Genomic DNA, 13,878 nt, shown 5'->3' on the forward strand with positions numbered 1-13,878 from the left:
GACCCTGGTGCTAAAAGGGGTATGCAGCTGGAGGTTGAATGTTTTAAGGGGTACGGGACTATAAAAAGTTAAGTAACCACTGGTGTAAGGAAACCAATGTGTCATTTTGTAATTATCCCTGGCCGAGTCGGACCAATTTAAATGTGTAACTCGGACCAATTTAAATGTGTAACTCTGTGTTGTTGTCTGTTCACACTGCTATGCTTTATCTTGGCCAGGTCGCAGTTGCAAATGAGAACTTGTTCTCAACTAGCCTACCTGGTTAAAAAAAGGTGAAATAAAAAAAAATAATAATAATAAATCCATCCTTAGGGGTCGTAGATAGGCCTTTGAGTCATCACTCTTGCTATGATGAGGATTATTTACCAATTCCATTGATGCCATGAACATTACATTTTCTATTACTGAAGAACCACAGAGGAAGCAGTTATCTTGCATGTTATCTTACATCTGGAGTGACTTTGCGCAGCGCCCACACAGAGTGTATGCACTGCACGGTGTCGTATGTCATGACTATGGAGGGCTCGCAGTTGGAGAAGACGATTTTCATGGTGCTGTCAGAGACGTACTGCACACGTGCAGCCTCGAACAGACCTGCCAGAGACACAGGAGATGAGCAATTAACAAGCCATAATGGGGCCAGCAATTAAGGTACCGGTAGTCAGCTAACAGGGCAGCCAAGGAGTGCAAGAGGGCCAACAATATGCTGGCTCCAACATTCAGGTTTCAACATCCATTATAGTTTATTTGTATGGTGGTTTCCGCCGTGCTCTTTGTAAACAAAATGTCAAACAAATTGTGACAATTTCTATGTATGCGTGTTTGAGAGTCTCACCTGTAGGCCTGCACACCACTGGGGCAATCTCATCCAGAGGGTGCAGCATGCTGAATACTGTGGGAAGAGGTTCCCTGATAACAGAGAAACAAACAGTGGTATGTTCAAAACAAACTACTGACACACTAGCATGAACCAAAATATATCAGAAACAGCAGGGTGTGTGCATTACAGGTTTCTGCTGTGTACCTGGGAGGACTCTGAGAAGCATCGGGTGCAGAGTTTTTGCGTTCTAACAGCAGACCAAACTTAGTAGGCCACAGATTAGAGACCTGTAAAAGGCGAGAGTCACAGAACTTAATTTCATGAAATTCTATCAAGGTGATGTTGGAGAAGAATTTGATAAACATGATTTGTCAACACTTGAATGGCTCACTAAAGAAACAGGCAGTTTGCATTTTCATAGTATCTCGTGGGAAAAGAGACATGTCCCTATTTACAGTAGAATAATGGTGGAGTCTGACGGCAGCTAGTGAGTCATGTCTTATCAAATACAACTGAACCGATTAAAAAATGTATTTAAAAAAAAAAAAAAATGCATCCACCAATACAAATCTGGTCTGTAAATGTGGACCCAATCAACATCAGCTAAATTAGCTCCCAAGAAAGCAACGTAATCTACCCTGCATGTCACAACGTAGACTTACGCAATGTTTTTCCCGCAAATCACCAGGAAAACAAAACCAAATTCAAATCATATCAAGTGGACTTCGATGTGAAAAAGAATCACACATAAATGCAGAGGCAGTTAATTGCATGATGTTTTTTTTTCATTGTAATCTGAAGCCTCTTGTCAGCTGTCAGTGAGCCAAATCCCCCATTACCATTAGTTAAAAAGACAATGGACTGGTCCTGGAGAATATCAATAACTGTGTAAACAACAATAATTACTGTCCATATCTGCTAGTTCTCCTTAAGGGATTCTAACGAGGAAATTAAAACAGCCAGGACTAGGAGACATATTTTACAAAATGTACAAATAAGGATTTATCTAACAAATGTTCAAAGTAAATCACATTTCATCACAAGTAGTACATCACCAAATTCAACATGTAATGAACACCATGAAACGTCAAATGACAGATCATCCAGCGATGATAGCACACATTTTAGACAATGTAACAGCATACCAATCAGTGATGAGGAACTCACCTGAAAGGGTAGAGGGGAGATAAAGTCCTTCCCTGTCACACTGTGCACATTCACACAGCTGCTCTGGACAATACACACTGTCTGCTCCAAAATCTCCTGCTCTGGAATACAATAGAGCAAATTAACCTCTTCACAATATTACTGAGATATAAAAAAATATATATATATATTTTAAATATACAGTACAAGTCAAAAGTTTGGACACACCTACTCATTCAAGAGCCCAGCAGAAGACCCAGAGCTACTTCTGCTGCAGAGGATAAATTCATTCGAGTTACCAGACTCAGAAATTGCAGCCCAAATAAATGCTTCACAGAGTTCAAGTAAGAGACACATCCCAACACCAACTGCAGAGGGGACTGCGTGAATCAGGCCTTCATGCTCCAATTGCTGCAAAGAAGCCACTACTAAAGGACACCAATAAGAAAAAGAGACTTGCTTGGGCCAAGAAACACGAGCAATGGACATTAATTAGACCGGTGGAAATCTGTCCTTTGGTCTGATGAGGCCAAATTATAGATTTTATGAGACGCAGAGTAGGTTAACGGATAATCTCTGCATGTGTGGTTTCCACCGAGGCTGTGTAAGGGCTATTTCACCAAGAAGGAGAGTAATGCATCAGATTACCTGGCCTCCACAATCACCCGACCTCAACCCAATTAAGATGGTTTGGGATGAATTGGACCGCAGAGTGAAGGAAAAGCAGCCAACAAGTGCTTATCATATGTGGGAAATCCTTCAAGACTGTTGGAAAAGCATTCCAGGTGAAGCTGGTTGAGTGTGCAAAGCTGTCATCAAGGCAAAGTGTGGCTACTTTGAAAAATCTCAAATATATTTGGATTTGTTTAACACTTTTTTGGTTACTACATGATTCCATGTGTTATTTTGATGTCTTCACTATTATTATACAATGTAGAAAATAGTCGATATAAAGAAACGCCATTGAATGAGTAGGTGTGTCCAAAATTTTGACTGGTACTGTACATCAATGAGCTCTAGAATTTAATGTAAATAAATTGTGACGATGAGGCATCGGCCTACTTACCATCTTTCTTATTTTGTGGAATACCAAAGTTACACCATAATGCCTGAAAAGGGAGGGAGAAAGATATTATTGGGTATACATCCTGAAAAAAAAGTATTTATTGATAAGCTGACTAATATCTTAATGTTGACGATGACAACAGACATGCCATATAATGTACACAGAGTATGTAGGTATGCATGTATGTTTAATATGACATGTTTAGTTTGATCTGGTGATTTTGATTACCTGTTGTACTGGACTGTCCACGGTAAAAGCTTTGTAGACATGGGAGGCTTGACTCTTGCTCCCTTTGCTCCATATGACCATGTTTCCTGCTGCATAGAGCTCCTCATCATACTCCATCTCATCACTGTCCACACTGGAACCCTTTCTCAGCAACCAGCATTCCTGCAAACAGACACACAATAGTGAAAACAATCTCCTTACTCAGCTTATGTATCAAACAGAACCAGCACACAATAGAAAGCGCTTTAAAGAAAAGTATGCACCTGAAACCATAAGCTGAGTAAGGAGATCTTATTTGAACCAAAGCAAGGAAGCTATCTGGCAAACATGTTATTTATCCCAGATATAGCTATACATATTTATCAGTAGCACCCTGTAAATGTGAGAGAAGATGACCAAGAGTTTCCCCCCAGTCTTACCCTCTTCTTCTCCTGTAGAGTGACCTCCTGGAGAGAGCCCACCAGACCGGCTGCTCCATCTGAGGACCAGAGCTCAGAGGCTGGCTGCAACTGCCGGAGCTGCAGGTTCACAGCGTTTGGGTGGTTCTTGCAGTGCTCACGGCCAAACGGGCCAAACGACTGCAATTCCCCTGCGGCTATCATTGTGGCTCTCTCTTCATAGACGTTCGACATGAGTTCCAGATATCAGCATTATTTCTGAGCGAGAGACAGAGAGAGATAGTGTATGTTACAGCATGAAGTCAAATACATTATAAACATCTGACAGTACATCACTTAGCGATATCCTGTTACACTTCACCTGTAGAATGCTGTGAAATACTTCGAAAATCCAATGAGACCAGTGATGAGGCAGAGTGTTCACCAGACTGAAGGGATGCTCAGGTCTGGAAACTTGAGTGAATTGACATGACAACATGTTGGTCAGAGTCAATAAGTTATACTAACGTTAGTTGGGCAGCTCATTGTGAATTGTTTATTTTGGTTGCCAACTCAACTGCTAACTTAGATAGAACATGCTCAACGGCAGACACGTAGCTAACTATAACAACTTACTAATTATAGCTAGATAACTATTAAAATACTACAGCTAGCAATAGCCTTAAAGATAAAATAATTGTAGCTAGCTACTGTCTGTGGTCATCATTATTTTTGTTGTATCATGACTTAAGCTAACTAGCTAGCAAGCAATTGGCTTGAAGCTAGGCCAGCCGGTTAACTATTTCAGTAGCAAAACGTTCAGCATGAAAGACTCACGTTATAACAGATTGCTAATATTAGCTGGACACATTGCGTAAACTTCAAGTACACATTTAAATAACGTTGAGTGTCGCATCTTTGCGTCTGGCTAACTAGCTAGCAACCATGTTTAGATTAGCATACTGTCATACATGCAGTGTCTAGCTGGCTAGCTAACGTTAGCTAGCTAGCATGCTACCGTGGCACAGGCGCGAACCTGATAATAAGGAATAGTCTGGCTCTTGTCTTGGAGTCCTTGTCTTTTCTTTATATGACTCTTCCTGGAGTACCACTTAGTCAGTATTGTCAACATAAAAACACCTTAAAGCAACACATAAAATAAGAATATAGCTAGCTACATCAGTTTTTCAAATGTGCGCGGACATCTTGCTGTCCCGAGAATCTTCTCCTCATTTTATCAACCAATCAAGTACGAAGGAGGAAAGTGACGTGTCAAGTGGTTATATTTCCATATTTATATTTTCAGCAATAGATACATTGTAGCCAGAGAGAATGTACAAAGTAAATTAAGTCTGTTTGACTATGGAACATACACTATATATACAAAAGTATGTGGACTACCCCTTCAAATTAGTGGATTCGGCTATTTCAACCACACCCGTTGCTGACAGGCGTATAAAATCGAGCACACAGCCATGCAATCTCCATAGACAAACATTGGCAGTAGAATGGCCTTACTGAAGAGCTAACTGACTTTCAACGTGGCACCATCATAGGAGGCCACCTTTTATTTTATTTATTTACCCTTTATTTAAATTTTTGCCTTAAATGACATACCCAAATTTAACTGCCTGTAGCTCAAATCCAGAAGCAAAGATATGCGTACTCTTGATACCATTTGAAAGGAAACACTTTGAAGTTTGTGGAAATGTGAAATTAATGTAGGAGAATATAACACATTATATCTTGTAAAAGATAATACAAAGAAAAAAGTATGCGTTTTTTTGTACCATCATCTTTGAAACGCAAGAGAAAGGCCATAATGTATTATTCCAGCACAGGAGCAATTTAGATTTTGCACACTAGATGACAGCAGTGTATGTGCAAAGTTTTAGACTGATCCAATGAACCATTGCATACCTGTTCAAAATGTTGTATCAAGATTGCCCAAATGTGCCTAATTGGTTTGTTAATACATAATTGTGCACTCTCCTCAAACAATATCATGGTATTATTTCACTGTAATAGCTACTGTAAATTGTACAGTGCAGTTAGATTAACAAGAATTTAAGCTTTCTGCCCATATCAGATTTGTCTATGTCCTGGGATTTTTTTTTTTTTTACTTACAACCTCATGCTAATCACATTAGCCTACGTTAGCTCAACTATCTGGCGGGGGGACACCGATCCCGTAGAGATTTTAATATAGTCCATGCCCAAATTCTTATATTTTTCTCCATTATTTTACATTGTGATTGATGTTCACAAATGCAGGTGACATAGGGACTAGAGACGGATGTGCCTGATCAATATGAGTTTAATAGAAAGATTTAGTAAGCTATTCCTTCCCACAGTGTGCCTGCTAAACTAGGTAGACCTCGCTGCCAATAATCCTGTTTGTCCCGAGGTACATCACAAAAGAGTGTGCCTCCACACCTGTTATTGATTTTTCATACAGTGCATTCGGAAAGTATTCACACCTTTGACTTTTTCCACATTTTGTTATGTTACAGACTTATTCTAAAATGTATTAAATCGTTTCTTTCGTCATCAATGTACACATAATACCCCATAATAACAAAGCATAAACAGGTGTTTAGAATTTTTTGCAAATGTATAAAAAATGTAAAACCGAAAATATCACATTTACATAAGTATTTGTTGAAGAACCTTTGGCAGCGATTACAGCCTCGAGTCCAATCCTGCATTGTATTGGCTGTGTGCTTAGGGTCGTTGTCCTGTTGGAAGGTGAACCTTCGCCCCAGTCTGAGGTCCTGAGCGCTATGTAGAAGGTTTTCATCAAGAATCTCTCTCTGTACATTGCTACATTCATCTTTGCCTCGATCCTGACTAGTCTCCCAGTCCCAGCCGCTGAAATCCCCACAGCATGATGCCGCCACCACCATGCTTCACCGTAGGGATGGTGCCAGGTTTCTTCCAGACGTGACGCTTGACATTCAGGTCAAAGAGTTCAATCTTGGTTTCATCAGACCAGAGAATCTTGCTTCTCATGGTCTGAGAGTCTTTAGGTGCCTTTTGGCAAGCGGGCTGTTGTGTATTTTACTGAGGTGTGGCTTCTGTCTGGCCACTCTACCATAAAGGCCTGATTGGTGGAGTGCTGCAGAGATGGTTGTCCTGGAAGGTCCACAGAGGAACTCTAGAGCTCTGTCAGAGTGACCAATGGGTTCTTGGTCACCTCCCTGACCAAGGCCCTTCTCCCCCGATTGCTCAGTTTGGCCAGGCGACCAGCTCTAGGAAGGGTCTTGGTAGTTCCAAACTTCTTACATTTAAAAATGATGGAGGCCACTGTGTTCTTGTGGACCTTCAATGCTGCAAAATATTTTTTTTACCCTTCCACAGATCTTTGCCTCGACCCAATCCTGTCTCAGAGCTCTACGGACAATTCCTTCGACCTCATGGCTTGGTTTTTGCTCTGACATGCACTGCCAACTGTGGGACCTTAAATAGACAGGTGTGTGCCTTTCCAAATCAAGTCCAATCCATTGAATTTACCACAGGTGGACTCCAATCAATTTGCAGAAGCATCTCAAGGATGATCAATGGAAACAGGATACACCTGAGCTCAATGTCTAGTCTCATAGCAAATGGTATGAATACTTAAGTAAATAAGGTATTTCTGTTTCTTGTCATTATGGGGTATTGTGTGTAGAATGATGACAAAATGTGGAAAAAGGGAAGGGGTCTGAATACTTTCCGAATGCACTATATACAGTGTAGATGATATCCAGAGAGCCAACTCCTCAGAGAGTTAAATTCACTATTTATCTTGTTAGTATTGAAGGAAATGTAAAGCATGGCTCTACCTCTGAGAGCAGAGCAGAGAGGCAAAGCTGTAATGTGATTGGATTTGATGACTGGTGATCTCAGGAGTGTTGTAGGGTGGTTTGTGGCTTTGATTACTGGACTAATGAAGCACTGAGACCATTACCATTACCATTAGCCTCCCGGGTGGCGCAGTGGTCTAGGGCACTGCATCGCAGTGCTAGCTGTGCCACCAGAGTCTCTGGGTTCGCGCCCAGGCTGGGCTGGGTTCGCGCCCAGGCTCTGTCGCAACCGGGAGGTCCGTGGGGCGACGCACAATTGGCATAGCGTCGTCCGGGTTAGGGAGGGTTTGGCCGGTAGGGATATCCTTGTCTCAGTATGTAAAAATGTAATAAAAATGTATGCACTCTACTGTAAGTCGCTCTGGATAAGAGCGTCTGCTAAATGACTAAAATGTAATTACTGGTCATAATGTTTTCCATATGGCTTGAGACACAAATGTATTTACAGAATTAGTTGGGATCCAATGAAGAAGAACTTTGCTTAATTGATCCATTGCATAGATTTCAGCCTAAAACAGGACAATGATAACAGGTCCCCCATGGGAATGAAATGTGGATTTTGTTCTTTAAATAAAACTAAGTACACGGTTTAGAACATACCAATGATCTATGTTTGTAAATGTTCAATTTCCATGTTCAACTTGCCCTTGGTTTGCCAGCAAAACGGAAGATGATATGTATCAATCATGGTCTTCACTCTGAGGAAAGTCCTCTCCCTCAGTCTTGATTTATGGGACCTAGTTTTGCCATATAATTTCCACTATTTGGGATCCATTACTCAGAAGATCCAGGTGGACCTTTACCCTGGTGAAGGAACCCATAAATGGGAATAAAGTAATCCACTGGGTAGTGAGTTCCTCAGGCAAACTATGTAAAACTGACTCACCATGAGGGCGTGGCTGTCTGTCATATTAGACCCTGGCCCGTAAATCAGTCTGTCAGTGCCAATTTGGCAACAAACACATCTCCATTATTCAGCGGCTAGATAATCTAAACCACAATAGGCTCTAACAAGCTGTGGCATTCCCCAGCATCCGACTCATAGCCAGGTGTTTTCTGTTGTGTGTTCTGTCCATTAGGTATTGGAGCATGACGAAGGATCAATTTATAGCTCACGTAATGTATTATCCATATTCATGTGACGTGATGCTGACATTATTGCTGGATGACTGGATGTCTGTGCATCATAACACCAAAGGTATGGTTTCAGCAACGCAGTAGTTTATGAGGATCTATAACTGGCTCATCCAATGGAACTTGCAAATTCTGCACATTCCCAAAAAATAATGCATGTGTTTCCTGTATGACAGGGTCCTTTCCAGACTCATCCAGAAATCATCACTGTCAATTAAATGAGCATGTTTCCCAGTCCTTTGTCCGTAATCTACTTGATGTTTGGCATGATTACATTACAATTGTGATTAGGCTTCCAGAGGCTGCTGGTTGAGATAGGACTACAGCCACCCATTCTTGAATATATGAGATGCATTCAACAATGTCACCCAGTCTTGAAGACATGAGATGCAAACATAGGACCCAACACTGAGAATCAGTACAGCTAAACTAGAGTCCAACGCTGATACTGAATCCAGATGCCGAAATACAACACTGTGGCTCAAACCTGAAGTATATCACTAAAATTAACCCGCAAAACCATTATGGGTTATAGAAACACATTTGTCAGTACTTGAGCCTTGAGAGATATACATGATTGATCTATTTTCCCATGGAACCACCAACATTCCAGCACAACAGCCATACATATGGTCTTTCATCTACCAGACTACAAATAAGATCACAAAATCTATAGTATTAATTCCCTCTGGGATAAACTCTGTTCAATACACTCTCTCCAATCAGAACATCTGTGCACATATTTACTTAGTTCAACCTAATGAGGGGATGATGGGATTTGTATGTGATTGGTTCTTGTGTAATGGAAGTGTGCAAAGTTATTGCATGAGAGTATCTGACATCTGTGTCAACTGAGCCTTTTATCTGCATTGTGTAAAGGAATGTCAATGTTTAATGTCGTTATATTGGGAGAGACAATGTGGTTAGGAGGAGAGTGTGGTTAGGAGGAGAGAGTGATATAGATTAGAAAGATGATGAGATGAGAAAGGTGGAGAGAGGTGGTAGAAGAGGAGAAAGGGAAGGAGATGTAGGTGCTGAAACTGATAAAGACTATTCATGGTTTCAAGAATTGTTTTATTCTTCGTGGCTATCATGCAGACACTGTACAACCACTCAGAGGGAGTTATAGTCCAAGATATCACAAAATGACATAAACCAATTTCAAGTTATGTAGCGGAAATACAATCTGGGGAGATGGAAATAGCCACTGTGTCCACATTGTGTATAACATTATATTTACTTTGCTTACCAAATGTTAAAAGGTATTTTTACTGTTTATGTATCTTAGTGCTTTGTTTCCCCCTATTCATAACTATTAGGCCTATACCATTTCAAATGTGTATAATATAAGATGAGTCAACCCCCATGATATGAAATAAGGAATTATTGTATGAGCAAAACCTAATTTTACCATAAGGTTGATTTGAATGAACATGCCAACAAGCCAATGACGAATGCATCACTCCCAATGGGACTTATATGACGTATCAACCCTGATCAAATCTGATTGCCTTCCTGCTTGATGAAAAGTATTCAGATGTATAAAACGAGGGAAGGGTTGAAGGTATAGTAAGAGACGCTGACCAGCGAAGAAGCAACTGAGGTACTGAACAGTGTTCCGTGACTTCTCTAGGAGATACAAACACAAAGTATTCCAGGACCTTGGACAGCACCCGGTACCCAAGAGGAACAGCAGATCATTTACTAAAGAAAATGTAAGACTTTTTTCAAATGATGCTATTGGTTTTTGATAATTATGATATTTGTTAGATATTCTTTTCAGTTAGGCTTCACATCACATTCTATATTCTAAAGTTTTTGTCATTGTATCCATCTTCCAGCAAATAAATAACTGTAAATAGTTATTGATTCCAAATATAAGAATTATTTTTGATTGGCAATAGCATTTGATCACATAAACAAATGTTCATACAATAGTTGAAAACAAGTCCTCACCAATTGGATACGTGCGCAACTGCACATTTGTCTTAATTCTCAACGTTTTTGTTTTCTGGTGTCACTGGGTAGCACAATTGGCGAACTTGAATCTTGTGGTTTGCGCATCTGGTTTACTCTTATTCCTTAAAAATATACAATAGAAAGTGTTGATAAACTTGTTTTTCTGTGCATAACGTGGTACCGAATGACGAGACAATAATTTTAAGAATTCCCTCTCGTTTTCATATTGACCATAAGAATGTAGGCTATCTGAAAGAAACATTATTGAATGAAACCCATATCTCTTTTTACAGGTATAAAGCGATGTTACAAAGGAACGGCTCCCAGCTCCTTTTCCTAATAGCCCTGTGCAGTGTGTTATATTCCCGGACTCAGTGTTTGCCATATGCATCTATGAGGTAGGAATAATACCGCTATTACTCATTTAAAAATGTATTGTTTTTGTGCATGAGGACATAAAGGTTTAAAAGAGCATCATTAGTTACTTTTGCCAAAGAGTTCAAGAACTGCAACGATGTACTAACTTTTTCTATTATAGGCTATCGGCCAATAACTTTATGTGTACCAATAGGAATTTATATCATCATGGACAAATACATTATAGGCTATAGTGTTAACGTGTTTTAACTTATTCTAAATCTGGGTTAATCCATAAACAAGATAGTCAACAATTAATTCGTCAACTATATCCTAGAACAATAGTACTTTCTAACAATAACATTTAAGTCTTGAGAAATGTTATGTAATTGTTTTCCACAGGCTACTTTCATATACGTGAATATTGATTGTGTTCTCTGGATGATTAAGAAAGTAATGAATAATCAGTGGAACGTGGTCATTTCTTCCAATGGAATATTGAATGTCAGGATACAAAAAATGTCTGCCTCGTGACTTAATGTCGTTTTGGTATTGTCTAAGAGTAATCGACATAGGCCCATATTTGTTTTACCCCAATATTAGCCTATTGAAACGCTCCGCCCATAAATGACTCCTAAACCACCTTTTCAGATTTATGCTAGACAGTGTGACTAATAACTGTTTTAATCTGTTGGCAGACCGACGAGACACGCAGACGGTCTCTTTACAAGTGGATACAGCAAACTTCTTGGACAGCTATCGGCGCGGCGGTACCTGGAATCCTTGATTGGAAAGCGAGTCAGGTAGACTGTAGTTTATGCTTTTCCTTCAGATTAGCGCGCAGAGTTTAATGCCCCTATTAAACTCGAATTCAAAGTATTTTAACAGTATGGTAATATTGATATCAACATATTTTCAGGGACATTCAGGTTTATTGAAAACATTTAGAGTCAGGAAGCATGACAGAAATATATATTCCACAAAATTTTCTTCCGGTATGCCTATTTCTGTGATTTTAGTCTCATTGAAAAAATTTGGAAATATCCTTAAAAAAGTTGTATTAGCATATCTGCCTTGAAAACGGTTAATAATCTCAATTGTTGTAATTGTATTAGATTTGTCATCACAATTGTGATTTACTTCTGGTTTAAAAAACCCTATTTATTGGATAAGTTCAGTAAAAGCCAAAACAGGTTAGCAAATGTCTCAAAAATGATGTGTTATGGTTAATTTGTCACAGTGATGATATGATGGAGGACCAGGTACCAGTGAAGCGCCACTCAGATGCCATTTTCACAGACAACTACAGTCGCTTCCGCAAACAGATGGCTGTGAAGAAATACCTGAACTCAGTTCTGACGGGAAAGAGAAGGTGGGAACAAGTACAGAGCACAATAATGGATTGTGTGTTTGCCAGTGTGCATGCATGTGTATGTCCAAATGTGCATTTTTGCAGTGTGCCGCCACAGTGTGAGGAAAGTCAAATGTACCCTTCTTGTCTTTTCAGTCAAGAAGACCCTCCCATGCAAGAAGAATCCAGAAGTGAGCCCTCATTTCTTGAGAGCTATGATGACGTCGATGTAGATCACCTTCTCAATAACTTCCAATTGGTAGGTTCAGTCTCTCTCCTCCTCCTTCTCCATTCACTTTCACTCCACTCTCATTTATAAGTTTAGTTGAACGCCATATCAATTGGGTTGTTACTGTGGTGGTCATTGCATAGAGAGGGTATGGAACACAGTGTGGTCGCACTGCTACGCATACAGACAGCAAGACCTGACATCTGTATAGTGGAGTTGTAGTGGGACAAACGTAGCTGCATTTACAGTACTTTGTACTGCTAAGAACATACTGTATAGCCATAGGGCTACTTTCATTTTACTACAGGAGCTCAGCTATTGAAAATGTATGGGCAATAGAGTATGATGTTTCTACTAAATGAATGCCCTTATCACGTCTTCTCATACCATGATTTGAAACTCTGTTGCATGTACTTGTGATTCTCTCACTATTCTGATCAATAATCAATTATCTGCACCTTTCTCTTCCTCCCTCTCTCCCTCACTCTTTCCCTCTGCTCCAACTGTCTTTTTCAGCCACTCTGAGGAAGACCCACTGGTGCGATTACCTCAATCAGTCAACCTCATCGATTTGCCATCCAAAACAATATTTAAGTTCTTCAACAATGGACATGTTTCAAAGTCAAGTGTGGTTATCTCTACAGTATAAAGTAAATGTTTACATTGTATACCAGATATACTAAAACTACAAATATTGGTCTGAAGATGTAGGCCACAGTAAATACTATATACGTCCACCTGGGATCAGATAGATTTGCTTTGACCAGGACTGTAAATGGTAGTTCAATAAATGCATTCCTAAAACAAACTTTATACTAGTATAAAGTATAACCAGCTCATACAGTAGAGGACCACATTTAGAGCGACACTGATGCATATAATCACTTCATATCCATGTGGAACAACGCTATACCTTGTGCATAAACTTACCTAGAGCATTTAGTTATGTAAAACCGTGCATCCAAATAAAAGATGTCCATTTATTTTTCAAAGCTGAGTAATTTTGTAAGTCAATATTGATGTTGATTATTTATTTTCATGTGAAAAAGTATTGCACAAAAGGACAAATTACGCCACAAACTTCTAGTTCCACTCAACATGTGCTTTGATGACCTGCTCACCTGAATGAAGATGGTAAACAAAGACTACTACATTTGATTTCATTTCATATCAACTTCATATCATTTGAAATGACATGATCAGTTTCATGACAATACAAATGCTAAATTAGCATGTTATTGGCTATCAGATCAAATCATCAAAACATAGAGAAGGACTTGAATGCAACGACCTTCTGTCTCAATTAAGGTTGGCACGGATCTTAACTTTTTTCATTATTCACTTCAAAGACATGAGACAAAGAATA

At 39.6% G+C, this 13,878-nt stretch overlaps 2 protein-coding genes across 2 annotated transcripts in view; one reads left to right on the forward strand and one right to left on the reverse strand.

Annotated features, from left to right (window-relative positions):
- Window positions 1-4,843, reverse strand: part of LOC120046609 (anaphase-promoting complex subunit 1-like) — a 70,270-nt gene extending 65,427 nt beyond the window's left edge. The window contains exons 1-9 of the mRNA XM_038991979.1: window positions 4,674-4,843; window positions 4,020-4,111; window positions 3,680-3,916; window positions 3,261-3,422; window positions 3,033-3,075; window positions 1,988-2,088; window positions 1,025-1,107; window positions 836-909; window positions 449-594 (exon numbers count right to left, since the gene is read on the reverse strand). Coding sequence (XP_038847907.1) covers window positions 449-594; window positions 836-909; window positions 1,025-1,107; window positions 1,988-2,088; window positions 3,033-3,075; window positions 3,261-3,422; window positions 3,680-3,892 — 822 coding nt within the window. The 5' untranslated portion in view covers window positions 3,893-3,916; window positions 4,020-4,111; window positions 4,674-4,843. The remainder of the gene's footprint in view (window positions 1-448; window positions 595-835; window positions 910-1,024; window positions 1,108-1,987; window positions 2,089-3,032; window positions 3,076-3,260; window positions 3,423-3,679; window positions 3,917-4,019; window positions 4,112-4,673) is intronic.
- Window positions 4,844-10,875: 6,032 nt separating this feature from the next.
- Window positions 10,876-13,037, forward strand: LOC120045919 (VIP peptides-like). Its single transcript, XM_038990846.1, has 5 exons — window positions 10,876-10,973; window positions 11,631-11,735; window positions 12,173-12,304; window positions 12,440-12,542; window positions 13,029-13,037. Exons 1-5 carry the CDS (start codon window positions 10,879-10,881, stop codon window positions 13,035-13,037), a joined length of 444 nt encoding a protein of 147 aa, XP_038846774.1. The 5' UTR covers window positions 10,876-10,878.
- The last annotated feature ends 841 nt before the right edge of the window (window positions 13,038-13,878 follow it).

Source organism: Salvelinus namaycush, chromosome 4 (genome assembly GCF_016432855.1).
Source record: "Salvelinus namaycush isolate Seneca chromosome 4, SaNama_1.0, whole genome shotgun sequence".
NCBI classification, from domain to species: domain Eukaryota; kingdom Metazoa; phylum Chordata; class Actinopteri; order Salmoniformes; family Salmonidae; genus Salvelinus; species Salvelinus namaycush.

Coding starts and splice junctions, on each gene's coding strand:
- LOC120045919 (XM_038990846.1), top strand. CDS start 10,879: ATGTTACAAAGGAACGGCTCCCAGCTCCTTTTCCTAATAGCCCTGTGC. Junction 10,974..11,630: donor TTGCCATATGCATCTATGAG/GTAGGAATAATA, acceptor ATCTGTTGGCAG/ACCGACGAGACACGCAGACG. Junction 12,305..12,439: donor GTTCTGACGGGAAAGAGAAG/GTGGGAACAAGT, acceptor TTGTCTTTTCAG/TCAAGAAGACCCTCCCATGC.